General features: G+C 38.9%; 1 protein-coding gene across 2 annotated transcripts in view; it reads left to right on the top strand.

Moving 5' to 3' along the window:
• Window positions 1–27,422, top strand: part of ITGA2 (integrin subunit alpha 2) — a 106,492-nt gene that overhangs the window by 9,557 nt on the left and 69,513 nt on the right. The window contains exon 2 of one of the 2 annotated variants that reach the window (XM_017533198.2): window positions 4,500–4,622. The exons of the other annotated variant lie outside the window; for it this stretch is intronic. Within the exon in view, the coding sequence (XP_017388687.1) occupies window positions 4,565–4,622 (58 nt within the window). The 5' untranslated portion in view covers window positions 4,500–4,564. The remainder of the gene's footprint in view (window positions 1–4,499; window positions 4,623–27,422) is intronic. 2 annotated transcript variants of the gene reach the window in all.

A 27,422-nucleotide genomic window follows, 5' to 3' on the forward strand; every position in this document is an offset into this window, starting at 1 on the left:
CCTCTAATCCAATTTAGGTATCACTCATCACTTGGCCCCTTCCATAGCAGTGTCACATTCTGTTTTAATAACCCATTCAGAACTCAGCTATAGCTCCTACACACTGCAAGCTGAGAAGACGGGTCCAGATCATCTTCACTTGTATTGAGGGTTCTTGGCAACATTTTATTCAATGACTAATGAATCTATGAGCCATGTATGACAGCTACTGTAACAGGATTAAAGACATACTTTCTGAATGAAGGCTAAGCTGAAAAATTTCTGCTTCTTTCCAATTAGTATATGCAAAAATAATTCTATCTGTAAGTGTATCTAAATTTGCTAAAATATTCCTTTAGTTGACAAATTTCTTTTCACTTCTTTGACAGAATTTGTTTGCTTTTAAAATGTTTTTCCTTTTTCATGACATGTCTAACTAGGATAACTCTGTTGACAAGTAACAAGATTAATGAAAGTATTAGGACAGTACAGATAACATTTTTCCCCCAAATCCTTTTCTGTTCTTATAAATCAGCACCATAATTTATCTTCAGCTTGGCTGTCTCTCCCACTGAATACATCCTTTAAGATTACCTTTTGTCCTATTTATCATTGTATTCCCAGAGCCTAACATATAGCGCTCAGAAAAGTATTTAAAAAGAAAGAAAAAAAAAACAAAATTCAAGTATAGTAAACTTTAAAACCTTTGTTTATTGTAAAATGTAACATGCATGTAGACAAATGCATTAAAAATAAATGTACAACTTTTTAAGGCTTGGGTTTCATTTTACTGTACTTAGAATTAGTAATTTTGTTTGTTGCTATTTCACGGGTGCTGGCAGAAGACATGAAACTTCTGGGTCAGAGACAAAAGTCTTTATTACTCATTGCACAGCAAGCAACTTGATCAGCATATTTGTGCTGGTACCCTTTGCCTGCCAAGACACAGAGGGGCAACACAGAGGGCCCATGTAGATGCCTAAACAAGCAGTAGATTGCGTTACAGAAAAGGAACACTGAGCTTGGTGAATCTGCTGTTTTGTAGCAAGTCAGAAAGTCTGTTCTTTGTCCCACAGGGAGTTGTTACCTCATTCTTCAAAGCTGCTCACTGCAAAAACTACCCTGAGAAATACCATGGTAAAGAGTCACCAGGGTCTTGCATCTCAGGCATACTCAGCAGATATATAGGTGTGTGAGATATCCATGGAAGCGTGTCTTACAGCTTAACACATTATTTTTTAAAATGTTGTGTAACCACAACTCAGGTCGAAAAAATAAATAAAAATAAAATATTTCAAGGATCCCAGAAGTCCTCTACATGTTCTTTCCCAATCACAAATCCTTTTAATTTCCTTGCTTTCATTTATACTCCTACTAATTAAATATACAGCTACATTCAAGGGTTTAATTTTGCTAGATTTTAAGTATACACACAAGTACAGTTATAAAATACATATTATTTTATTTTTGACTTTTTTAATATTGTGTTTGTCAGATTAATCTATATGTTGCACATAGATGTGGTTCTTTCATTTTCACCACTGCATAGTAAATAGTATAGTATTTTTATCACACAGTTCTCCTTCGTCACTAGATTGCTAAGAGATAAAGTTAGAATTTAGTATTAACTTTTATAAATATTTTTCTGCATCTATTGATCACATAAATGTTTCTTCTTTAATCTATTAATGTGGAAAATTATATTGATTGATATTCAAATATGATGACAACCTGACATTTGTGGTATAAACCCAGGTTGATCAACATGTTCTTTTTATAGGTTGCTGGATTTTGCCTAGAAATTTTGTATTCATGTTCATGAATGTGGTTATTCTATAATTTTTTGTTTCTTACTCTCTCTACTATATTGTCCCTCCATATGTCTGCCTACATTTCATTCTGGTTAGTTTCTTTTATACTATATTACTATTCACTAATTTTTGTTTCAACAGTGTCTATTCTGGAGTGAAAACATTTATTGAGTTCTTAATGTTGGTTACTATATTTTTCAGTTTATGAGTTTCTATTTGGTTCTTTTCTAAATTTCTTTGCTAAAATGTTTAAGTTTAGCTCGTTCCCTTCACAACTTTTATAAAGTTAGTGCTGGTTCTCATTTATATTTCCTTCATTCCTCTGGTGACTGCTTATCTTAGCTAGACATTATATTAGAAAAAATTATTCGACAAAAGAGTTTGAGGCTTGGGATAGTATTTTTCTATAGAAAGAGTTAAGTATTTTTTAGATGAAGTCCAGCTCTGATCCCCAGGCTGAGTGCAGCGATGCAGTCTTGGCTCACTGCAACCTCTGACTCTTGGATTCAAGCAATTCTCCTGCCTCAGCCTCCTGAGTAGCTGGGAATATAGGCACGAACCATCAGGCCTGGCTAATTTTTGTATTTTAGTAGAGACAAGGTTTCATCATGTTGGCCAGGGTGGTCTTGAACTTCAGACCCCAAGTGATCCACCTACCTTAGCTTCTCAAAGTGCTGGGATTACAGGTGTGAGCCACCACGCCTGGCAAGAAAGCATTTTCATTTGCTTCTATTGAGACAATACCCTAGAAGCTTTTCAGTGGCAGTGTGATGACCAGTGAGGTTTATCTGAGGCGTGATTTTGCTAATTAAAGCAATACCCTGGAGGTACTAGAATTCCCCATCAATTTCATACAGTCTTAGGGCTTAATATTTTTTAAGTTACCCAGACAATCCATTCAAGGGTTGCTTTACTGATGGTTCACATGTCATCTAAGGAGCAGTGGTTTTGAGCATAAACTCTATTCCTGGGATGCTTTATCAGATACCCCACTTTTGACAGGTCTTGGATTTTACTTTTCACATCCTTTTTAGGATTGGCGAATCCCTTTTCTCACTGTCCTCTAGCAAGACAAAAAGTGATTCAACTCCCCATCAGTTTGGGAAGCCAAGGCAGGAGGATTGCTTGAGGCCAGGAATTTGAACCCAGACTGACCAATATAGTGAGACTCTGTTTCTACAAAAGAAAAATTTTTAAAAATTAGCCAGGAATGGTGATACATGCCTGTAGTCCTGGCTACACCGGAGGCTGAGGCAAGAGGATCATTTGAGCCTGAGAGGTCAAGGCTGCAGTAAGCCTGGGTGACACAGCAAGGCCCTTTCTAAAAAAAAAAAAAAAAAAAGCCAAAAAAATTTAATTGCCTGCCTGAGTCATTTCTCTGAACTTCTTTCTTCACCCCATCTGCTTAGCAATTTGATGGTTTAGAAGACATCTTAAGTATCTTTTTTTTATATTTCTTCCAGATTTTTCAATGATGTTCAGTGGGAGAGTTGGTTAAAATAACCAAGTCCTTTATTGCCAGAGGAGAGAATCTAGAGTACTATTTTAGAGCCCACTTTAAAAAATATATTGATTTTTAATTTTCGAAATTCCCCTCATACTATTTATTGATGAGGCATTTTCACTGATAGAAAAGGAGATATTTTTTCAAAATTGACTAAAACAATATTTGTTATTGGTTGGTATTCTAAAAATTTTATAGTAGAAAATATTTTTAGCTAATAAATTCAACTCACTTTTTAATATATATCTGTATATTTGCTTGTATTATTTACTCCCTTTTCTTTAACTGTGAAGTAAATGTGTCCAGTGAAATACTAAACTTGATTAATAATTTTATTTTATGGATTTTTTCTATAAAGCTGAATATTTAAATATCTTTTAAAATATCTTTGCAGAAAAATGACACATACTAAAATACTCAATAGAAAAAAATTTATGCTTATTTCTTTTGATATTTACATGTGCTTACATGAATATAATCTTTACATAGATATACTCACTATTTACATGCAGATAAATACTGCACTTTTTTCACTTAATATATTTTGTACATACACTTCCATGTGAGTTTTATATTTATAACTTTAATGCATCCTGCCATGCCATGGTTAACAACTGTCCCATTGTTGGATATTTAGGTTGTTTCCTGTGGGATATTTTGCCCCCCATTGTAAATAATGTGGCTATAAACATCATTGTGCAAGAAGTTTTTCCTTTTCTTTTTACTTTTGGATCATTTCCAGAGGGGCATTACTGTATCGAAGAGTGGGTATATTTTTTAGCTCTTGTTGCAAGTGGAACAGTGTAGCCATCTGTGATGGGGGAGTTTACCAATTTCACCAACATAAATTTTCATTTGCTCCTTGAAGTTTGACAGATATAAAGTGGTGTTCCATATTTATTTCCATTCTTTTTATTCATGAGGGTGCATTTTTTCAAGTTACAATTTAAAAATGCTTATCTGCTGACAAAATATTTTTAGATTAGGATATTCTAGAATTTTGACTTAGAAGAAACCTCAAGATATCTTCTAGTTCAGCGTCCTGCTTTATTCTTATGATAACCAGCTTTGAAATGACTAAAGCTCCGGACTCTATCTGGACAGAACACTCCAGCCAGTGCACTGTCCATCATTGTAAGCTACCCACTGGGTCTCCCTCTCAAAATCTCTTTGACAAACTGCCCTTTGTCTTTTATTCCCCACAGGGGCTGATTACAATCCATTTTGACTTGAGGAATGGCAATCTTCTAGTTAAGATTTCCACACTTCCATGGGTCAGAACCCTTTAAGGGAGAGGGAAGACATTCTGTTTGCCAGAGCACTTGACTGTGAGTAACTGAATGTATAGATTGTTCTGGTTATCCCTTGACATGTAACCAGTCACCCCAGAATTTAGTGACATAAAACCACAACCTCGTATATTATCTCTCCTGGTGTCTTGGGTCAGGGCTTTGAGAATGGCCTGGCTGGGCAGTCTCACTCGAAGTCTCTCACATACCATCAGAGGGAGGCAGCTCTCTCTCTTCCTGTGATATCCTCAAGCCTCTCCACATGGCACCCTCTGAGTAAGCTGACTTCTTGCATAGTGAGTAGGGCACCAAAGGAAACTATCCCAAAAGAAACTGGCAGAATGGATGGGCTTTCCTGACCTTGACTCCGAAATCACACAATTGCATCTATTCATCAAAGCAATCACAAAGTCTCACCTAGATTCAGGTGGAGGAGACTTAGATTCCACCACTGGATGGGAAGTGTCAAAAAATTCCTGGACACATTTTTAAACAAAGTAGTAACTTAATGAACTTAATGGTGCTCACAAGACCGTTCATTGTTTATTTTTATTTTCTAGAGACAGGGTCTCACAATGTTTGCCTGAGCTGGTCTTGAACTCCTCGGCTCAAGTGATCTTCCCTCCTCAGCCTCCCAAAGTGCTGGGATTACAAGCTTTGGAGAGACCAAGCAAGGCCCCATTTGTTGCTTAGACCAGTGTTTGGACATAGATATTACTGACAATTGGGGCCAGATAATTTTTTGTTTTTGAAGTAGCAGGGTAGGGTGGGGGTGTCTGGTCCATGCATTATAGGTTACTGATCAGCAGCCCTGGCTTCCACCCACTAGATGTTAATAGCAATACACTACTCCAGCTGCCCCAGAGTGACAACCAAAAATATTCCCAGACATTACTAAATGTCCTCTGAGGGATAAAATTGCATCCAGTTGAGCACCGCTGCACGAAACAAACATGTATTAAGCACATTTCATGTTCATGGCAACGTAAATAAAATTCCTACTCTGAAAAGTAAGTTAAATGCCATCATTTTTCTGGGTGACTTTAGATAAGTCACAGGCAAACAATTCCCTACCTTGTTGGGTCAAGGGGAGGATCAAAGGGGATTGCAAATGAAAAAATATTTTGCAGATTGTAAAAGCATATGTAACATTAAAAAAAAAGGTCAGTACCCTTGGTATGTATCCATTTTTATCATCATTTGTTTATTTAAGTGACCTTCTTAAGGGACTTTTATGGAGTGCCTATCATATACCCACAGAGTGTCAGACCTGGGGAACTGGAGGATTGAGGCAGCCAGTCCCCTTCCAGAAGCTCTTCTTTCCATTTCTAATATCACCTGTACAGGAGAATAGTAGCACCTAGATCCTTAGTGAATGCAAAGTTTACACTTAAAGCAAGGACTTTTTAAGAAAATAGCATCTTTCTTTTTTTAATAAAAGCAAGGGGAAATGTGATGCCACTACCTTCCAAAAGCAATTGTAAGTGTCCTTTTGTGCTTTTGGCTTTTCCTCTAACGTTTTAAGGGCTGAGCCATAAGCCAAACATTGCAGAGCTTAAAACTTTACACAGTGTGTGGTTATTTCCAAGGGCCTACAGCTTCTAAGTTTAGTTGCTTTGTTTTTTGGGGGGAGGGGGCTTTCCAGTTGCACTACTGTCCTTTCAACATGAAGACAATGCTTTTGCAAAATGAGATTTCCTGTGCTGATGTATGTGTTCAAAAGATTCAATGTGACCTATGACCATTTCCCGTTGCCATACACACTGAGTAATGATTAGAAATACTTTAGAGTTTAGAGTCTATTTGCTTAGGTTCAGAGTCAGGGTCTGAGTAACCCCACTTCCTGTTTGTGTGACTTCCTGGAGGGTCCATGGACAGATAATATTTTCTTGGCTTTTGTGGTGTGCTTCTTGTGTGCCTCAGCAAAAAGCAGCAACGTGTCATCCTCCTACCCATTAGACAGCAATTTTCAGAAACTTAAATAGAAACTTGCTCAGGATATACTTTTTATGTTAGAGATGAAAGTGGGGGGTGGGCACAGTGGCTCATGCCTATAAACCTAGCATTTTGGGAGGCTGAGGCAAGTGGATCACTTGAGGTCAAAAGTTTGAGACCAGCCTGGCCAATGTGGTGAAACCTCATCTCTACTAAAAATACAAAAACTAGCCGGGCATGGTGGCGGGCACCTGTAATGCCAGCTACCTTCCTAGCTAAGGTAAGCACCTGTAATGCCAGTGATTCTCCTGCCTCAGTCAGGAACCTGGGAGGCAGAGGTTGTAGTGAGCCAAGATCACACCATTGCACTCCAGCCTGAGCGACAGAGCGAGACTCTGTCTAAAAAAAAAGAGAGAGAGAGAGAGATGAAAGTGTGATAATAAATTGGTATGCCTTATAAAATTTCTCAAGAAGTGTGCCCCCTCAGTAATGCATAATGATTCTAATCGTAAAAACAAGAACAGTCTAAGTATTTACTATTTGTTAGACATTGGGTCTACAGTTTTATATGCATTGTCTGACCGCAATGAGGTAAACGTACACATTATATCTATTTTGCAGTTGGGAAAGCAGTGGCTTATACAAAATAAGAAACTTGCTCAAGGTCACAGAACTATTCAAACCTCAGAGGCCAAGCTCTTAGGCACTATGATATAGTGTTGGCTTTGCTCAGTTAATAGACCTTTCAGTTTAAAAAATGCTGCACATCACAAACTAACACAGAAACAGAAAACCAAACACCACATGTTCCCACTCATAAGTGGGAGCTGAACAATGAGAACACATGGACACACGGAGGGAAACAACACACACTGGGGCCTGTCGGGGGTGTGGGGGAAGGGAGAGCATCAGAATAAATAGCTAATGCATGCAGGGCCTAATACCTAGCTGATGGATTGATAGGTGCAGCAAACCACCATGACACACATTTACCTAGGTAACAAACCTGCACATTCTGCACGTGTCCCAGAGCTTAAAGTAAAATTTAAAAAGAAAAGTTACAGTTGTGAAATTTAAAAAAAGAAAAATGCTTTACATCTATTAATAGTATTTGCATACGTCTGGCATGGCATCACTCCATAATATAGTCAGTCTTCTTTTTAGCGTTCTCCTATAACTAGATTTTTGAAAAAAGTTAAATGTTCTGTCAAATTCTAAATAGAAAATACAGTGTGTTTGTTTGCATGAACATATGTATGTATATATATGCGTATATTTTTAAAATTAATATATATTTTAATTCATTGATGTATATACCTGCACAGTAGCCTGCATTCCAGCATTTTCCTTTGAATCAGTCTAGAACTCTGAGGATTTATTAGTTACTTAACCTGGTCTTTATTAATCTCCTATTACATGCGTAACTTATTGTTAGGTGGAAAGGTGAAGCAATCAGTGTTTATTCAGTAATTGTTATTGAACCATGACCATGTGCAAGGCATTATTCTAAGTACTGGGGAATACATCAGTGAACAAAGCAGACACAGCCCCTCTCTGCCAGGTCAAAGGCAGATTTATCATAAAACAAGTGAAGCTGAGGTTTCAGGGGCCCTCTCTGTGCACTTCGCTTCCTGTGTTTTCACAGTACCAGATATTTTCACTCGACATGCAAGAAGTTAAAGTCACCATCTCTTTTGTATCCCAACACAACATATTTCAACAACAAGAACATCAAAAACAAATTCATTAATTGACTTCATCGATTCAGAGGTTCTGGATGAATCACTGTAAAACAAAGCATGAGGCTTGCTTTACAAACCTCCTATGTTTGAAATGCTGTAGCTCTTATGCAAACTTAGAAAACAGCCCTGTTTTCTAAACATGTGCATGACATTACAAATACGGAGATGTGAAAGTGAAAGGAGCTTCTAGTAACTATGAATAATGATAATTTTAAAAATTCAATTTAGCATGTTAGAAGAAAAAAATGAATTCTATTATTCTCTTTAGAGAATATGACTTAATAAAACTACTGTCTCGTGAAGAGGTGATCAAAAGCTCTAGAGCCCCAAACTAGGAAAAATCGTGTTACCTAAGTGTGTCAGGCAATCAGTTAGATTTCCAGGAAGTACATTACAATAAGAGCTGCAAATGGCATCAAAGGAGTTGGAAGAAAGGTGGGTACAGGCTGGGATGGTTAGAAAAGATCCCAGGCAAAAGTTTGTGGAGAAGTGGTCTGTCAACAGGGATATAATAAAAGAAATACTAACTTCAGTTATGTCTGTTTTTTCTATACATTGCCTCAAGATATGTGAGACGGATCCTGCTAATGAGCAAGTGAGATGACAGGCACTGACTTGTGCAAAATACGCTATTTTGAGAGAGAGAAAGAAGGGGAGAGAGAAAGAAAGAGAAAATTTATCCTTTCACATAGAAGAAATTTAGGAAGAAGTGGAGAAGTAGAAAGTGAATTCATGATGTGGTATTTCTAGTAACTCTTGGGCCAACACACTTTCTTCTGCATTTCACTGTCTTCCTCTCAGCCACTGGGAGACAGCAAGAAATGAGGAATATGCTGTGGGAAACTGCTGGAGATGTCCTCATTATACAGTGGCAGAAAATTCGGCCTAATTGGGTCTTAACAGTTGTGCAGAAAGCACACGGTTTTTACGTAAGGAACTTGGATACTTAGCTGAGCAAATTTTCAAGAAAAATGTTCATGCTGTAGACTGCTTTTTCCCTGCTTGATATAGTAAATTGTGAGAGGAAAGAGAGAACATGAAGGATCAGCACTTCATGATGTGGCAAAATCTCAGCCTATCAGATTGTTTTACATATATGTATGTAAAACATAACACTCAGCATATATATATATGCGTATATATATATGTATATATGTATGTTTTACATATATATATTTTACATATATATGTATCTGTGTATATATATATGCTGAGTGTTATGGGCTGAATGTTTGTGTCACTCCAAAATGCATGTGTCAAAATACAATCCCCAGTGTGATGGCATTTGGAGGTCGCGTTTTTGCAAAGTAATCAGGCCATGAGGATATGTGTATAGGGCTTTCTTCCTGCCTTGTGAGAATGCAGCGAGAAGTCAGCAGCCTAAAACTTGGCAGAAGGCTGTCACCAGAACTGGACCATGCTGCACAATGTTCTTAGACTTCCATCTCCAGGACTGTTAAGAAATAAATTTCTGTTGTTTTCAAGCCACCCAATCGATGGTACTTCGTTGTAACAGCCGTAACTCAGACACTCATTTAGGAGGTCATTGTTCGGAAAGCACGCTCTGAAAGCAAAGGGTGTGGCTAGACATCCTTCTGTGGAACAGATTAGGTATGTGGTTGCTGGATCCTCTCAACCATCTCAGCAGCAATCAGGAACAGAGATGAGGTTATCCAGGAAAGATTTCCTGTGGAGAGCTCTTTTGTTCAGTGGCATGAATGAAGGCTACAAGTTTTTTCAAGAACGTTATCTCAGCGGAAACATTGCCATCGTTGACTGAAGGTGATAAAGGGGCAAAGGCCGGAGGAGCTGTTGAGGGCCCAGAGGCCTATGATGTTGCCATGAGCCTGGAGAACAGAGGACCGAGCAACAGAGGATTATCTTCAGGCCTTGAAATCTAATGGAAAATTTCCTGCTACGTATCAGATTTGTTTAAGATTGGTGATCCTTTTACTTATTCCAATTGCTGCCTTTTGAAATGGAATGTCTATTAGATGCCGCCCCACCATTATATTTTGGAAGTCAATAACTTGTTTTCTAGGTTCACGGGCCTACAGATGGAGAGGGATTTTGCGTGAGGACAGATCATGCCTGGCATCTCACTCACACCAAATTTGGATGATGACATTTGGGACTTTTCAGCTGACAATATTTGGACGAGATTTCGAGCTCAGAGTTAATTGTGTCATGGGTTGAACCATTTGGAAATGTCGAGACACCTTAATGAATGTGTTTTGCATGTGGCGTGAATGTGAATTTTGGGAGGCCAGGTGAACAGAGTGTAGTGGCTCCCCAAAAGATATGTCCATGTCCTAATCACTGGAAGCAGTGATTGGAAAAGGGATTTTACAGAGGTAATTGCTAAGGATCTTGAGATGAGAACGTCCTGGATTATCTGGGTGAGACCTAAATCCAACGACAAATGTTTTTGTAGGAGTGAAGCAGAGGGAGATTTGATACGCGTAAACGGGAGGAGGTGATGTGACCATGGAGATAGAGATAGGAGTGATTCAGACACACATTAAGGCATGCTCACGGCCCCAAGAAGCTAGAAGAAGAAAGAAATGGGTTCTCCTCTGGAGCCTCCAGAGCCTGCCGACGCCTTGATTTTCAACTACTGGCCTCCAGAACTCTGAGAGAATAAACTTCTGTTCTTTTAAACCACAACGTTTGCGGTAATTTGTTACAGCAGCCAGAGGAAACTAATGCATCCATTAAAATGTGTAAAGGGGCAAGAGACCCATAGAGGACTGTCTTTCCTAGCAGATGAGTCCTGTAGTTCCTTTATTTCACCTAAAAGGTTGAATTTTCTTCCTTAGCTTTCCCACAGAATCATTCATACAAAGCCTTTGTGTGTGGAGTGAGCTTTCACCGAGGTGTGGTGAGATTAGGAGGCAAGCCAATGATAGCAATACAAACAGACTCAACTACCGTGGTAGGCGTTCCCGTTCCTGCAAGTTTCCAACACCGCTATGATGCTGGTCATCCTTTCTTTCCCTCTTGTCATTGTTCCTTCCTCCCTCAAAGTCCTGTTCAGTATCCTCCTTAGTGGCCCTGCCTCTTTATTACTGATGCCCTAAAAGTTTTATCTGCACCTCAGTTTATCAAGGATTTTTCCACACAAAGATAGTTTCTTCTAATCGATTGCACCAGAGTAATGGTATTTAAAAAGAACTTTGGGAGATTCGATGTAGTGACGGTGAATACGTGAGGAAGGAGAGAGTTGAGGTTACCAGTAATAAGGGAGGAAGGTAGGATGGGACCAAGAAAACCTGGAATCAGAAAGATTTTGGAATTAGAACCAGTCAGAGCTAGAGATGCAAGGTCTTCAAGGCTTAGAATATGGTCTTATGCATCCAGACATCAAAGTTACAAAGTGAAAGAATTTACCCACTTCAAATGTAAGTAATGAGTGTAAGTAATGAAAATTTCTCATCATTGATTTTAGCAACATCTGTGTAAATTAAGTACAAGAAATTGTTATGGTTATTAAAAAAAACTCCTTGGGAGCAGTAAGGGGCTATTTATATGTAAAATATCATTACAGTCTTAGGAAGTTGAACACAGCCTGGCCTTCATTCTGTACCCCACACTAGAGTGGAGATTCCCTCAGGATGAGGACTGCATTTTGAGTTTCAATGATGACTAACAGTTTCTCCTAGGTGGGAAAATATTCTACTGTGCACTCTTGCTGAGAATTTGTAATGTTTGTGGATGCATTTGAATTTATTTGAATAAAAAAGGATGAGTTTGTTCCTAATACACATGAGATAGATTTGGTTTTTTGTTCATGGCACCAGATAGCAACATTATATCCAAATGGTGGCTTGGATTGACTGGAAAGTTCTAAATAACATTACAAAAACTAATTTCTATTTTTATTTTTAGAGAAGGAAGAAGTGATCTTGTCTTAAGCATCAGGATTTATTGCTTTCTATTATTGTTATTTATTTATTTATTTATTTTATTTTATTTTTTTGAGACGGAGTTTTGCTCTTGTTACCCAGGCTGGAGTGCAATGGCGCGATCTCAGCTCACCGCAACCTCCGTCTCCTGGGTTCAGGCAATTCTTCTGCCTCAGCCTCCTGAGTAGTTGGGATTACAGGCATGCGCCACCATGCCCAGCTAATTTTTTGTATTTTTAGTAGAGACGGGGTTTCACCGTGTTGACCAGGATGGTCTCGATCTCTTGACCTCGTGATCCACCCGCCTCAGCCTCCCAAAATGCTGGGATTACAGGCTTGAGCCACAGCGCCCGGCCTTATTATTGTTATTTTTAAACAATAAGACTTGGATTTGAGTGTGAGGTCATGCTGCCTTTATTGAAGTGAGTAACATATACCTAAGGGTCTTATCGGATAATATAGCTTTTTTTAAACTTTTATTTCAGGTTCAGGGGTACATTTGCAAGTTTTGTTATATAGGTAAATTACACGACACGGGGATTTCGTGTACAGATAATTTTATCACCCTGGTAATAAGCATAGCACCTGATAGGCAGTTTTTCAGTGCTCAGCCTTCTCCCACCCTCCACCCTCAAGTAGGCCCCAGTGTCTAAAGGCCCCAGTGTCTTTCCTTCTGTGTGTCCATGTGTATTCAATATTTATCTCCCACTTACAAGTGAGAAAATGTGGTATTTGGTTTTCTGTTCCTGCATTAGTTTGCTTAGGGTAATGGCCTCCAGCTCCATCCATGTTGCTGAGCAGAACATGATCTCATTCTTTTTTTATTGCTACGTAGTATTCCATGGTGTGTGTGTGTGTGTGTGTGTGTGTGTGTGTGTGTGTATATATATATATATATATATATATATATATATAACATTTTCTTCATCCGCTCTACCATTGATGAGCATTTAGGTTGACTCCATGTCTTTGCTATTGTGAATAACACTGCAAAGAGCATAGGCATGCATGTGCCTTTATGGTAAAACAATTTATAGTCCTTTGGGTATATAGCTAATAATGGGATTGCTGGGTCAAATGATAGTTCTGTTTCAAGTTCTTTGAGAAGTCCACAATGGAAGAACTAATTTATATTCCCACCCGCACTGTATAAGTGATCCCTTTTCTCTACAACCTCCCCAGCATCTGTTATTCTTTTACTTTTTATTAATAGCCATGCTGACTGGTGTGAGATGGTATCTCATTGTGGCTTTTACTTGTATTTCTCTAAAGATGAATGGAGGAGAGCATTTTCTCATATACTTGTTGGCCACATGTATGTCTCCTTTCCTTTGCCCACTTTTTAATGGGGTTGTTTAGTTTTTGGCTTGTAAATTTGCATAAGTTCCATACAGATTCTGGATATTAAACCTTTTTCAGAGGCATAGTTTTCTAATATTATCTCCCACTCTGTAGGTTGTCTGTTTACTCTGTTGATAGTTTCTTTTGCTGTACAGAAACTTTTTAGTTTAATTAGGTCTCACTTGTCAATTTTTGTTTTGCTGTAATTGCTTTTGGCATCTTTTTCATGAAATCCTTGCCAGATCCGATGTCCAGAATGGTATTTCCTAGATTACTTTCCAGGGTTTTATAGTTTTAGGTTTGCATTTAAGTCCTTAAATGTATCTTGAGTTGATTTTTGTGTATGGTGTAAGGAAGGGGTCCAGTATCAATCTGCATATGACTACCCAGTTATCCAAACACCAGTTAGTAAATGGGAAGTCCTTTATCTATTTCTTTTTTTTTTTTGTCAGCTTTGATGAAGATGAGATGCTTGTAAGTGTACAACTTTATTTCTGGGGCTCCCTATTCTGTGCCACTCATCTATGTGTCCATTTTTGTACCAGTACCATGTTTTTTTCATTACTGTAGCCTTGTGGTATAGTTTAAAGTTGGATAATGTGATGCCTTTAACTTTGTTCTTTTTGCTGAGATTGTTTTTGCTATTCAGGCTCTTTTTGATTCCATATGAATTTTAAAATATAGGTTTTTTTCTAATTCTGTGAATAATGTCATTAATAGTTTGATATGAATAGCACTGAATGTATAAATTGGATTGGGAAGTATGACCATTTTAACTATATTGATTCTTCCTAGCCACAAACATGAAATGTTTTTCCATTTGTTTGTATCATCTAGGATTTCTTTCAGAAGTGTTTTATAAGTCTCTGTAGAGATCTTTCACTTCCCTGGTTATCTGTGCTCCTGGGTATTTTATTCTTTTTGTGGCTTTTGTGAATGGTATTATTTTCTTGTTTTGGCCCTCAGCTTGGACGTTATTGGTGTATAGGAATGCTACTGATTTTTGCGTGTTGATCTTGTATTCTGAAACATTGCTGAAGTTGCTTATGAAATCTAGGAGCTTTTGAGCAGACATTATGGCATTTTCTAGGTATAGAATCATATCACCTGCACAGAAATAGTTTGACTTCCTCTCTTTCTATTTGGATGCCTTTTATTTCTTTCTCTTGTGTGATTGCTTTTATGGTAAATAGAAGTGATGAGTTAGCATCTTTGTCTTGTTCTGGTTCTCAAAGGGAATCCTTTCTGCCTTTTCCCATTCAGTATGTTGTTGGCTCTGGGTTTGTCATAGATGGATCTTATTACTTTGAGGTATGTATCTTCAATGCCTAATTTGTTGAGGGTATTTAACATGAAAGGATGTTACATTTTATTGAAAGATTTTTCAGCATCTCTTCACATTATCATGTGGGTTTTGTTTTTAGTTTTGTTTATGTGATGAATCACATTTATTGATTTGTGTATGTTGAACCAACCTTGCATCCCAGGGATAAAGCCTACTTGATCATGGTGGATTAGCTTTTTTTTTTTTTTTTTTGAGACGGAGTTTCGCTCTTGTTACCCAGGCTGGAGTGCAATGGCGCGATCTCGGCTCACCGCAACCTCCGCCTCCTGGGTTCAGGCAATTCTCCTGCCTCAGCCTCCTGAGTAGCTGGGATTACAGGCACGCACCACCATGCCCAGCTAATTTTTTGTAGTTTTAGTAGAGACGGGGTTTCACCATGTTGACCAGGATGGTCTCGATCTCTTGACCTCATGATCCACCCGCCTTGGCCTCCCAAAGTGCTGGGATTACAGGGGTGAGCCACTGCGCCCCGCCGGTGGATTAGCTTTTTGATGTGCTGCTAGATTTGGCTTGCTGGTACTTTATTGAGGATTTTTGCCTCTATGTTCATCAGGGATGTGGGCTTGAAGTTTTCTTTTTTATCATGTCTCTGCCAGGATTTGGTATCAAAATAATGCTGCATTCATAGAATGAGTTAGAAAGAAGTCTCTCCCCCTCAATTTTTTGGAATAGTTTCAGTAAAAGTGGTACCAGCACTTCTCTATACATCTGGTAAAATTCGGCTATGAATCCATCCTATCCTTGGCTTTTTCTGGTTGGTAAGCCTTTTATTACTCATTCAATTTCAAAATTCACTATTGGTCTATTCACACTTTCCATTTCTTCCTGGTTCAATATTAAGAGGTTGCACGTTTCCAGGAATTTATCTATTACTTCTAGGTTTTCTATTTTGTGTGAATAGAGGTGTTCATAATAGACCCTAAGGGTTTTTAATATTTCTGTGAGGTTGCTGATAATATCCCCTTTGTCATTTCTGATTGTGTTTATTTTAATTTCCTCTCTTTTTCTTTATTAATCTAGCTAGCAGTCTATCTTGTTTATTCTTCAAAAAAAAATAGAACTCCTGAATTTGTTGATCTTTTGTAGGGGTTTTTGTATCTCAATTTCATTCAGTTATGCTCTGATTTTGGTTATATCTTTCCTTCTGCTAACTTTGGAGTTGGTTTGCTCTTATTTTTCTAGCTCCCCTACGTAGTTGTGATACTAGGTTGTTAATTTGAGATCTTTCTAACTGTTCCATGTGAGTGGTTAGCACTATCAACTTTCCTCTTAACATTGCTTTAGCTGTGTCCCAGAGAATCTTCTGGTATGTTGTATCTTTGCTTTCATTAGTTTCAAATAATTTCTTGACTTCTGCCTTAATTTCATTGTTTACCCAAAAGTCATTCAGGAGCAGGATGTTTAATTTAGATGTAATTATTTGGTTTTGAGCAATCATCTCAGTCCTGATTTCTATTTTTATTGTGCTGTGGTCTAAGAGTGTGGTTGGTATGATTTTTGTTTTTGTTTTTAATTTGCTGAGAATTGTTTAATGTCTGATTGTGTGGTCAGTGTTAGAGTATGTGCCATGTGCAGATGAGAAGAATGTGTATTCTGTTGTTTTGGGGTAGAAAGTTCTTAGATGTCTATTAGGTCCATTTGGTCAAGTGTCAAATTCAGGTTCTAAAGATCTTTTTAGTGTTCTGCCTCAGTGATCTGTCTAATACTGTCAGTGGGGTGTTGAAGTCTCCCATTATTATTGTGTGACTATCTAAGCCTCCTTTTAGGTCTCTAAGGACTTGTTTTATGAATCTGGGTGCTCCTATGTTGGGTGCATATGTATTAGGGTAGCTAGGTATTCTTGTTGAACCCTTTACATGATGTAATGCCCTTATTTGTCCTTTCTGATTGTTGTTGGTTTAAAGTCTGTTTTGTCTGAAATTAGAATAGCAGCCTCTGCTTTTTTCTGTTCTCTGTTTGCCTGGTAGATTTTTCTCCAACCCTACTTTGAGCCTGTGGGTGTCATCACATGTGAGATGGTTCTCTTGAAGATAGCATACAGCTGGGCCTTGCTTCTTTCTCCAGCCTGTCACTCTGTGCCTTTTAATTGGGGCATTCAGTCCATTTACACTCAAGGTTAACATTGAATTGTGCAGATTTGATCCTATCATCACATTAGCTGACTATAATACAGACTTGATTATATAGTTGCTTTCTACTGTCAATGGTCTGTGTACTTAAGTGTATTTTTGTGGTAGCTACTAACAGTCTTTCCTTTCTGTATCTAGCACTCCCTTAAGGACTTCCTGTAAGGGAGAGGTCTGGTGGTAACTAATTCCCTCAGCATTTGCCTTATCTGAAAAGGATCTTATTTCTCCTTCACTTATGAAGCTTAGTTGGCTGGAAATGAAATTCTTGGTTGGAAAATCATTTGCTTAAGAGTGCTGAATATAGGCCCCAAATCTCTTCTGGCTTGTAGTGTTTCTGCTAGTAAGGTTCGTTACTAGCCTGATGGGGCTCCCTTTATAGGTAACCTAGCCCTTCTTTCTAGATACCTTAAACATTTGCTCTTTCTTTTCAACTTTGGAGAATCCAATGACTTTGTGTCTTGGGAATGATCGTTTTGTCTGGTATCTTGCAGGGGTTCTCTGCATTTCCTGAATTTAAATGTTGGCCTCTGAAATGAGGTTGGAGAAATGTTCTTGGATGATATCCTCAAATATGTTTTCCAAGTTGCTTTCTTTCTTTCTCATTCTTTCAGGGACACCAATAAATCATAGATTTGGTCCCTTTCCATAATCCCATATTTCTTGGAAGTTTTGTTCATTATTTTTTATTCTTTTTTTAAATTTTTATCTGAGTTAATTCGGAAAACTGGTCTTTGAGCTCTGAAATTTTTTCATCATCTTGGTCTGTTCTGCAGTTAATGCTTATGATTGTATTATGAAATTCTTGAAGTGACTTTTTCAGCTCTATCAGATGAATTTCTTTCTTTCTTGATATAGTCACTTTGTCTTTCAGCTCCTGTATTATTTCATTGTATTCCTGAGATTCCTTGGATTGGGTTTGACTTTCTCCTGAACCTTAATGTTCTTCATTCCTATTCATATTCTGAGTTCCAGTTCTGCCATTTCAGCCACTTCAGCCTGGTTAAGGACCTTTTCTGCGGAGCTAGTGTTGCTGTTTGGAAGTAAGAAGACATTCTGGCTTTATGAGTTGTCAGAGTTCATTGGCTGTTTCTTTGTCATCTGTGTGGGCTGATGTTCCTTCAGTCTTTGAAATTGCTACTTTTTGGATGTGTTGTTTTTTTGCTTTTATCTTCTTTGATGCCCTTGGAGGGTGTGATTGTGGTGTAAGGTGGGTCAGTTGAGTGGCATTGTCTCTGTGATTATAGAGGATCAAGGCTAAGTCCTGCCCTCCTGGGCTGCGTACTCTAACTCTGAGGAACTGGTGCTAGGCCCCTGGGTTTGTTCTCTGGTCCCTCAAGTTTAGGAATCTGCTCACTGGAGAGGCCAAAGCATTCACAGTCTGTTGTCCACAACACTCTGATAGGTAGTGCTAGCCAAAGTTCTTCATTGGGGTGGTGGCAGCAGGATCCATGCTCACTGTTGTATGACAGCAGCTGTCTCAGCATGGCCTGGTGCACATGCATCAGCTGGGTTAGGGCCGCCGAAGGAGCAAGGCAGCAGCATTCCTACATGAGCTCCCGCTGGTGGTGCATGGTAGCAGCACTGCAGGGGTAACATTCCAGCGAGGATGAGGCTGCCAGTATTTCTGTGTGCATTCATGCCAGCATAGGAGGGTGTCCACATATCAGCCGGGGATATGGTAGGGTGAGCATGCACTGGCAGGGCAGGGGAGACAAGATTTTCTGGCAGCTGTAGGCCAGCAAAGCAGTGGTGGGGGGATATGGAGGGGTGTGGGGTGTGCACAAGTGTGTGCTGGCAAAGTGGTGGGAAGAGGCGGCGGTCAGGGGAGGCTGCAGGTAAATTGTTATACATCGGCAGGGGCTGTTCTGCTGGAGCCCTCTGATGGCCAGGCATGGTCTGCCAGTGCAGGAGCTTTGATGAGGTGCCCTAGGAAGCACTCTGGTTGGGCATCTGAAGCTACTCTGGAAGCCACCGTGGTCAGGCTGGAGCTCCAGAGAGGCCAGCAGACAGGAGATGCTCAGATTGGACTGGCCCCATCCCGCAGGCTAGACTGCCCTGCTCTGTCCAGGTCCAGCAGTCACCCTAAGGCCAAAGTCTCCTATAGGAGTGTGGCAAGCCTTGAAGGATGGGCGTCCTTGGTCATGATCTGCTGTTGTCAAACCCTCTGTGCTCCACACTGGCTGGAATCCTGCCTCTGCCACCTCTCTAAGCAGCTCTCTTTGTATCAGCTCAGGTGTCCCTGCGTGTTGCGAGTTCTGTTGCTAGGTGCCAGAGGTCCGTGGCAGGAACAGGCCACTCCTCACCTGTTCAACTCTCCCCTGAAGCTGCTGGGGGCCAGGAAGGAGTCCTGGTACTGGGCAGCCCCGGGAAGAGTTCCTAGCTTTCTCCCTTTCAGCCCAGCATCTGCGTCCTCCCTCTTCCATTCTCAGTGCCTTCCCTGCAAAGACCTGTTCAGAGTGTGTGCCAGCCTTCCCAATGCCCTGGTCTCTCGGCGGCAGAGGTTTCTCCTGGCTGCCTCCAGTCAGCCACTTGGCTCCTGTCTTGATATAGTTTTTGAATAACACAAAGAGGATTCTAGAAAAGATGTAAAAATATTTGTAGAAATTACATTTATTCTTGAAGAGGACATATCTAAAATTAGTGAAATGCCCTTAAAAACATTTTGTTTTTTAGGCTGGGCGTGATGACTCATGCCTGTAAATTCCAGCACATTTGGGAGGCCAAGGCAGGTGGATCACCTGAGGTCAGGACTTTGAGACCAGCATGACTAATATGGTGAAACCTCATCTTTACTAAAAATACAAAAATTAGCAGGGGATGATGGTGCATGCCTGTAATCCCAGCTACTCTGAGATAGGAGAATCGCTGGAACCCAGGAGGCAGAGGTTGTAGTGAGCTGAGATCACACCACTGCACGCCAGCCTTGTTGACAGAGAGAGACTCTGTCTATAAATAAATAAATAAAACATTTTGTTTTTAAAATGAAAATAAGGGTACCTTATAAATTAATTTTAAAATAAGTTGAATCATTTAAGATGATTCAATGATTTATCAAACCATTTAAAAAATTATTCAATGATTTGTTAAACCACAAAGGATAAAAGAAGTAATTCATATACAATAAGCAACCTCATTATTTTTTTATCTTGAGCAAAATATATAAATTAGTTACCCATGGTCACCTGCGGCCTAAATATATTAAATGGAAAATTCCAAAAATAAACAAGTCCTAAGTTTAAAATTGGGTATCTTTCTGAGTAGTATGACAAAATCTCACTCCATCCTGCCCGGAATGTCAATCATCCCTTTGTCCAGCATTCTGTCCATGTCCCCAGCCCATTAGTCATGTAGGAGCCATCTTGGTTATCAGATCAACAGTCATGGCATTGCAGGGCTTGTGTCTCAGTCACCCTTTTATTTGTTTGTTTGTTTGTTTTGAGATGGAGTCTTGCTCTGTGGTACAGGTTGGAATGCAGTGGCACGATCTCAACTTACTGCAACCTCGACGTATCGGGTTCAGGCGATTCTCCTGCCTCACCCTCCCAAGTAGCTGGGATTACAGGCATGTGCCGCCATGCTCAGCTAATTTTTGTATTTTTAGTAGAGTTGGGGTTTCACCATGTTGGCCAGGCTGGTCTTGAACTCCTGACCTCAGGTGAGATCCACCCGCCTCGGCCCCACAAAGTGCTGGGATTACAGGCGTGAGCCACCGCACCCAGCCAGGTCACCCTTATTTTACTTCCTAATGGCCCCAAAGTGCAAGCGTAGTAATGCTGGCATATCGTTATAATTGTTCTATTTTATTATTAGTTATTGTTTTTAATCTCTTATTGTGTCTAATTTTGTAAGTTCAATGTTATTGTAGGTATGTATACATGGGAAAAACCAGTATATACCATATACAGTTTGGTATTATCTATGGTTTTAGGCATCTACTTCGGGGCAGAGTCTTAGAACACATCCCCTGAGGATAAGAGAGGATTGATGTAATTATCATTCCTGCACTAAGAACAGAGTTTACCACATCATAAATACTCAAAAAGTTTACTGAGTGAACAAAAAATAAATAGGAAAATAAAATCTGTTTATTAACTGTGTATATAAATTCATTAGTTTCGTACTATGGACAGTTTTGAATAGAGGGAGGAAAACCGTAGAATCATGGAGAAAACATCACAAGTTATCATACAGTTATGAACAAGTTTATACAAAAGACTTATTACAAACATAGAATTCCATGGACTTGGAAGTGTTATTATGTGACCATTTAAGTTACTGAGACTAAAGATGTTTGTAACCATTGCATTTTTAAGTCTATAGGCATAAATGCAGGGATCCAGTTCTTAGGACATCCCTAGCAAATGAAAGTCAGAGTCAAATCCAGCCCAATGGGCCAGAGTTTCCCTTTTTATATTATAAATGACATATTTATGTGACAATAAGATTAGACACTGCAAATAAGGTTGAAATAAAATACTTCATGCTTATAGTACTGCTAGTCTAGGGTAAGAGAAGTAATTTGCTTTCTTCCTTTTTTATCCTGATTTTTTTCTTTTTTGAGATAGAGTTATCCTCTGTTGCCCAGGCTGGAGTGTAGTGGCTTGATGTTGATTCACTGCAACCTCCACCTCCTGGGTTCAAATGATTCTTCTGCCTCAGCCTCCCTAGTAGCTGGGACTACAGGTATGCACCACCATACCTGGCTAATTTTTGTATTTTTAGTAGAGATGGAGTTTCACTTAATTGGCCAGGCTGGTCTCGAACTCCTGACCTCGGGTGATCCACCCACCTTGGCCTCCCAAAGTGGTGGGATTACAGGCAAGAGCCATCGCATCCAACCTTTTTATCCTGGTTCTTTTTGGTTGCAAGTGTATTATAATACCCTAAAGGAAAATTTAAAAGCAGCTCCATTACACTCACAATTGTACTGTTTGCTGTGTTAATATTCACATATATTTTTACCTTGTTCTTCTATTCTGAATATCATTTTTGTATGTTATTTTCATTAAACACTTTCATCCTCTTCACAATTGCTGTTTTTTTTAATGGCAGGATAAAATTCCATCTAGTTTGTATGTTACCATTTGCATATTCACTTCCCTAATCTAGGATATTCAGATAATTTTAATGGTGGTTATTAATAACTGATTTTTTTAGATTGCTAGAAATCATTAAAGCTGTTTAATATACACAAAGTGTGTTTTCTTAGGCCACCTAAGACTGAGATATGTTGTAAAACACAAAACTGTTATTAACAAAATAGAACTTCTATGGCCCAGCCACCTACTTAAACACATGGAGAGCCTAAGTGCCTAAACACTGTGTTTTCATTCTTCAGGATAGAGAACATTCTCCCAGACTCCTGAAATGGTTCTCCTAGAAACCTGTGCTGTCTGTAATTGTGTCCTCTGTATCCTAATCCCGGCCTTCAGCATGCCCCAGTTGCTCACTGTCCTCTGCCCTCTCTGCTGTCAATTCTTCTGCAGTTACTGATGACCAGTCCCTTAGGCACAGGAGAAATGTATTCCACCTTTTTAAAGCAATGACACTCTGTGCTCATAGTTCATAGAGACAGGCCTTGCAGTGCTTATGTTTTTGTTCAATATTTAGTGGAGACATTGTTCCCCTCAGAAGTGCAGCATGCATCTTCAGGAATGGGCCACATTGCAATCTGAGAGGCTACATCAAAACCACCTCTCTTTTCCCAAGTCCACCTCTTGCTTCTGGCCTTTACTCTCTTCTCATAACCTGAACTTCTTCTGTGTATGTCCCTGGGCACCTTTTGCCAATGAGTCCCTTCTATGAAAAACCTACCGCCCCCTCCCTCCGCTGCTTCAGTATATATAGATATGCTCAAATTTGCATTGACTACAAAAGTTAGACCCTTTTTTGCAACTCTTTACTACAAAATGCATCCTTCAGTTCTGACACTGGTATCATAGACACCAATAAGCTTCACTTGTCAAATTTTTGTGGTTGAATAGAAAATGACATGTTTTGTTTTATATATTTATTTATTTATGCCCTTGTTGTTAAAAGACTTTTTCCTTTCTGAGTTTGGCTGCATTTTTTTTTGAGACAGGGTCTCACTCTGTTGCCTAGGCTAAAGTACAGTGACATAATCACAGCTCACTGCAGCCTTGAACTCCTGGGCTCAAATGATCTTCCTGCCTTAGTTTCCTATTGAGATTACAAGTGTGAACCACCATGCCCAGCCTTCACTACATTTTGAGAACAAAAATAGGTTAGCTATATCCAATCCCCAATCATATATTTCTCTTTTGAATTATAAGTTAAAAATTAGGCTTCAGAAGAAAGTAGGAGAATAAATTTCATATTTACTAAAATTAATTCTTAATTTATTATTTCCAAAAAACTTATTTCAGAGATGGTCAGGAATCTTCAGGAAAGGAGGCTCTGTAAATTTTTGTTTGTTTGATTTTGAGACAGAGCTTTTGTCACTCAGTCTGGAGCGCAGTGGCATCATCACGGCTCTCTGCAGCCTGGACTTCCTGAACTCAAGCAATGCTCCCATCTCAGCCTCCCAAGTAGCTGGGACTACAGGCCTGCACCACCATGCCCACCCAATTGTCTGTTTTTTGTAGAGATGAGGTCTCATTGTGCTGCCAAGGATGGTCTTGCCCTCCTGGATTCAAGCTATCCTCCTGCCTCAGACTCCAAGAAGAATAAGAAACGTACATTGGTTAACTTGTGCTTAACTATCTGGTTTACCTATGGATATTAAAATGGCAAGCAGCCAGTTGTAATCTAACTTGTGCTTAACTATCTGGTTTACCTATGGATATTAAAATGGCAAGCAGCCAGTTGTAATCTAGGACGAAACTCTATCCCCTCTTTATTGTGAAAATAGAGGAAGCCAGCTAACCCTGCATGAGATGAAATGTTTGTACTTGGTGTAAGCTTTGGTGAGATTTACTGGAATACTTTGGCCTGGTTACTGTCAACACATGTATAATGAGGTCACCTTTGTTGAATATGTTGAGTTTGCTGTGCTATTGCTGCATTCCCAGGCTTTCACGTGAGGACAAAGAAGGAAGATTTATACTCTCGGTGTTAATAGGCTCTTGGCAAAGTCCAAGTCAGTTGAAGTCTCACTGCATCTAACAGAGAACTGGGAATGTATATATTAATGAAGCAACCTGTGACGTTCTGCGCCAGACTTTTCACCATTGCCATGCTCTTCTCTTTCACACCCTATGCCTGTTTAACACAGTGTTCCCAGTCCCTGGGATATACTTTGCCTTCCTCTTGATGTAGTGGATTCCAGTTTGTCCTCCAAGATCCAGATTAATTGTCACCTCCTCCGTGAAACCTTTGAACTTAGATTTACCCTCTTCTTGATACTGAGCTCTTTTTACCACTCTTTATTTTAATACTTATACATTTTGATGCCATTTTTAAAGTAAAATTACCATAATGGAAATGCAAAGAGAGCAGGGAGAGTTTAGTTTTGTTTATCTGCAGTATCCCAGGACCTTAAAAAATGCCTGGTAAAAAGGTATAAACATTTGTTGAATGAACCATTTTCTTAGTATGTATAGACGCATGAGCATGGTTGGGAGCAAAAACAAGATGAACTAAATATGGTTCTTGTTATCCATATGATCCAGCTGAGCTATGAGGACAGACATCAAAAGTTATAGGCGCTGGGATTGCAAAGAAGAAATAGATGTTGAATAAGACAGAATACTTCCATAAAATTTTTATAAGCTATTTAGATATCATATGCCAAGTGTGAAATGATGACAGATATTTGAGTTGTAAATAAATATTAAGAGAAAAAGTATAGAGAATTGAGATTGTCCAGATTTATCAAAAGAGACAAGGTATAAAGGGAAGAACTTAAGTAGCAGAAAAGAGATTTAGTCCTTTTCAGCATTAGGTATTTTAAGAAGAGATTTGGTATCAATGGAATGAAGGGATGGTGATAAAGAAGGACGTGCTTTGGGAGGAAAAATGAGCAGATTGTTTATAAATAGAAATTCTGGACAATAAAGTTGCAAAGATGAGCCAAACCTAGACTCAGAGTGGGTGACATTGTGCAAGAAAGACATTTAGCCTTCATGAGTTTCAGTTTACAAATTTACTTATTTGTGATTTGTTAATGATAGCTAGGTTTTGTTGTTTCACAGGATCGTTGTGGCACTCAAATGAGTCAGGATGATTCTGACATAGACAGGCACAGATAAGCATTAAGAAGCAGTCGGATGCAAGTTGAAATAAACATTATAATTTAAGTAGAGGAAAAAATACTGAAAGGAAATACATCTGAATTAACTGTACTTGTAGTAGAATGAAAGGATTATGAATGATTTTTCCCTCTAGTTTTCTCTATATTCCAAATCATCATTGAAGAACATATAATAATTAAAATGCATTTTATTCAACAAATATTAACCTAGCTGCCGAGAAAATAAGAGTGAATACAAGAAACAAGGTTTGATTTCTCAAGGAGCTTACATTTTAGTAGGCAGAGACAGGTACAAAATAATGTGGATATACAAGATAATTTTGGATAATAATACTCCAGTAGTGATACAGTGATGAAGAAATGTGTTGCTGCTACACAGATGGGCCAGGGAGAGCAAAGACTTATTTGAGCAAAGTCCTACATTCCATGTTGGGGGAGGATGTTACAGGCAATGGAACAGGCAGCTGCAAAGCACATAAGCAGAATGAGCTGCATGTGTCCAAACAACAGAAGGAAAGTGAGTGTGGCTGGAACACAGGGAGGAAGGAGGAGGGAGGTGAGCAGTGAGGTCAGAAAGATACACCAGGACTCGGTCATGAAGTACCTTTGAATGCACAGTGAGGAAATTGGATTTTATTCTCAGTTCAATGGCAAGACATAAGTTGTTAATAATATGCATACATATGCACATCTAGTAACACATGTATGCCTATATATGTGATAAAAGTTGAACTGCTGAATGATAAAATGAACTCCATCATGATTTCTTGTGATTACGTGTTCTGCCCAGGTCTAATGAATGGGAGAAAATGAGGTCATTGTATGTACAGTCACATATGTCCTTTCCAGCATTAGGTATTTTAAAAGTGGAAGCAGTTGGGCATCATCTCCCCATGCTGGTGTGTTCCATGATTGACAACATATTCAAATAGCATTTATTAAGCTCTGCACAATGGAGTGAAGATAAATTGTTGATTGAAGACACCAGTATTCTGAATGCCAATTCTGGCCCTCTGCTTAATTTGCTATGTTACTTTCTTTTGTATTCTTTTATTATTCAAAAATAAAAAGGAGCAATGTGCATATGAAAAATAGATGTTAAGGAGAAATTTGCAGATGTTAAGCTTTGTGGATTTTGCTACAGCGTATTTCAAAATGAGTATTTGTATTTCTCTTCATGGCAGCCCATTATTGCTAAGAAATAAAGAGCTGAACTCCTTGTATGGACAAATCTCTGGTAGAGTGATTTTGGCACTTAGAGAGGCGCATTAACTACTTTAAGTCCCCAGTGTTTCATCATTGACTTCATTATCCTTATGGAGCACTCTACAGTGTCTGCTCCCAGAAATGCAGAGGCACAATGGAAGAGCAAGCCTTTTGCTTCTGGCCTGTCAGTGCCCAAAACAATAGACATGAAATACTTGCAATGCTGCCTAGAAAGTAGGACTTTCCTTTGGGAAAGCACGTGTTAATAGAACTTTGATGTCAGTTTTAAAGAGTCCATTCTGTCTTCAGTGTCTGAAAAGGTAAATATTGATCTTAAGCAACATAAGCATATTCTCATCTCCAGAGAGAGCATTAATATCTACACAACCTTCTTTCTGTAGGATGAAGAGCTAGCAGCATGAATGCTGTCAGTGCCAGACAGAAAATCGTGATTAGCCTTATTCCTCTCCTTCATTCCCATTCCATCAGAAATAAGAGCTTTCAAAAAAAAGAGTCTATCAAGGCATTATCTGCCTTGGTCTATGTTCTGTTTTTTGAAATCATTAGCATTTCTCAATCATTCAGCAAGAAGCATCAAAAACAAAACCACTTTTGACAGTTCCCACTGGAATAAAAAAGATATGACACAGATCCTTACATTTTCATCCTCAAAAATGATAATAATCCCTCCCGAAAGAAAATGGTACAATTTTCAAGGAGCTGTGATTTTCTATTTCCTCTGATGTAGTTATCAATGCCTTTTCAACAGATGCTTCATACAGAGTCCAGGTCAAGATATTCACGATGATTCAGAAGAAATAGATGATACCCTTCAGACCCTGCTCTTGGGTGGCTTAGAGTCTTGTGGTTTGGGAAAGACAAATAGAACTCAAATTACTTGAGAATACTTAGAGGTAATTTAATGGCTTTAAGTCTTGTGTTCAAATTTTGCCTTCATCCTTACCTCTTTCCAGCTGTGAGATACACTTATCCCCTGGAACCTCAAAATTCTCTGCAAAACAAA

Source organism: Cebus imitator, unplaced genomic scaffold (genome assembly GCF_001604975.1).
Source record: "Cebus imitator isolate Cc_AM_T3 unplaced genomic scaffold, Cebus_imitator-1.0 Scaffold80, whole genome shotgun sequence".
Taxonomy (NCBI): Eukaryota; Metazoa; Chordata; class Mammalia; order Primates; family Cebidae; genus Cebus; species Cebus imitator.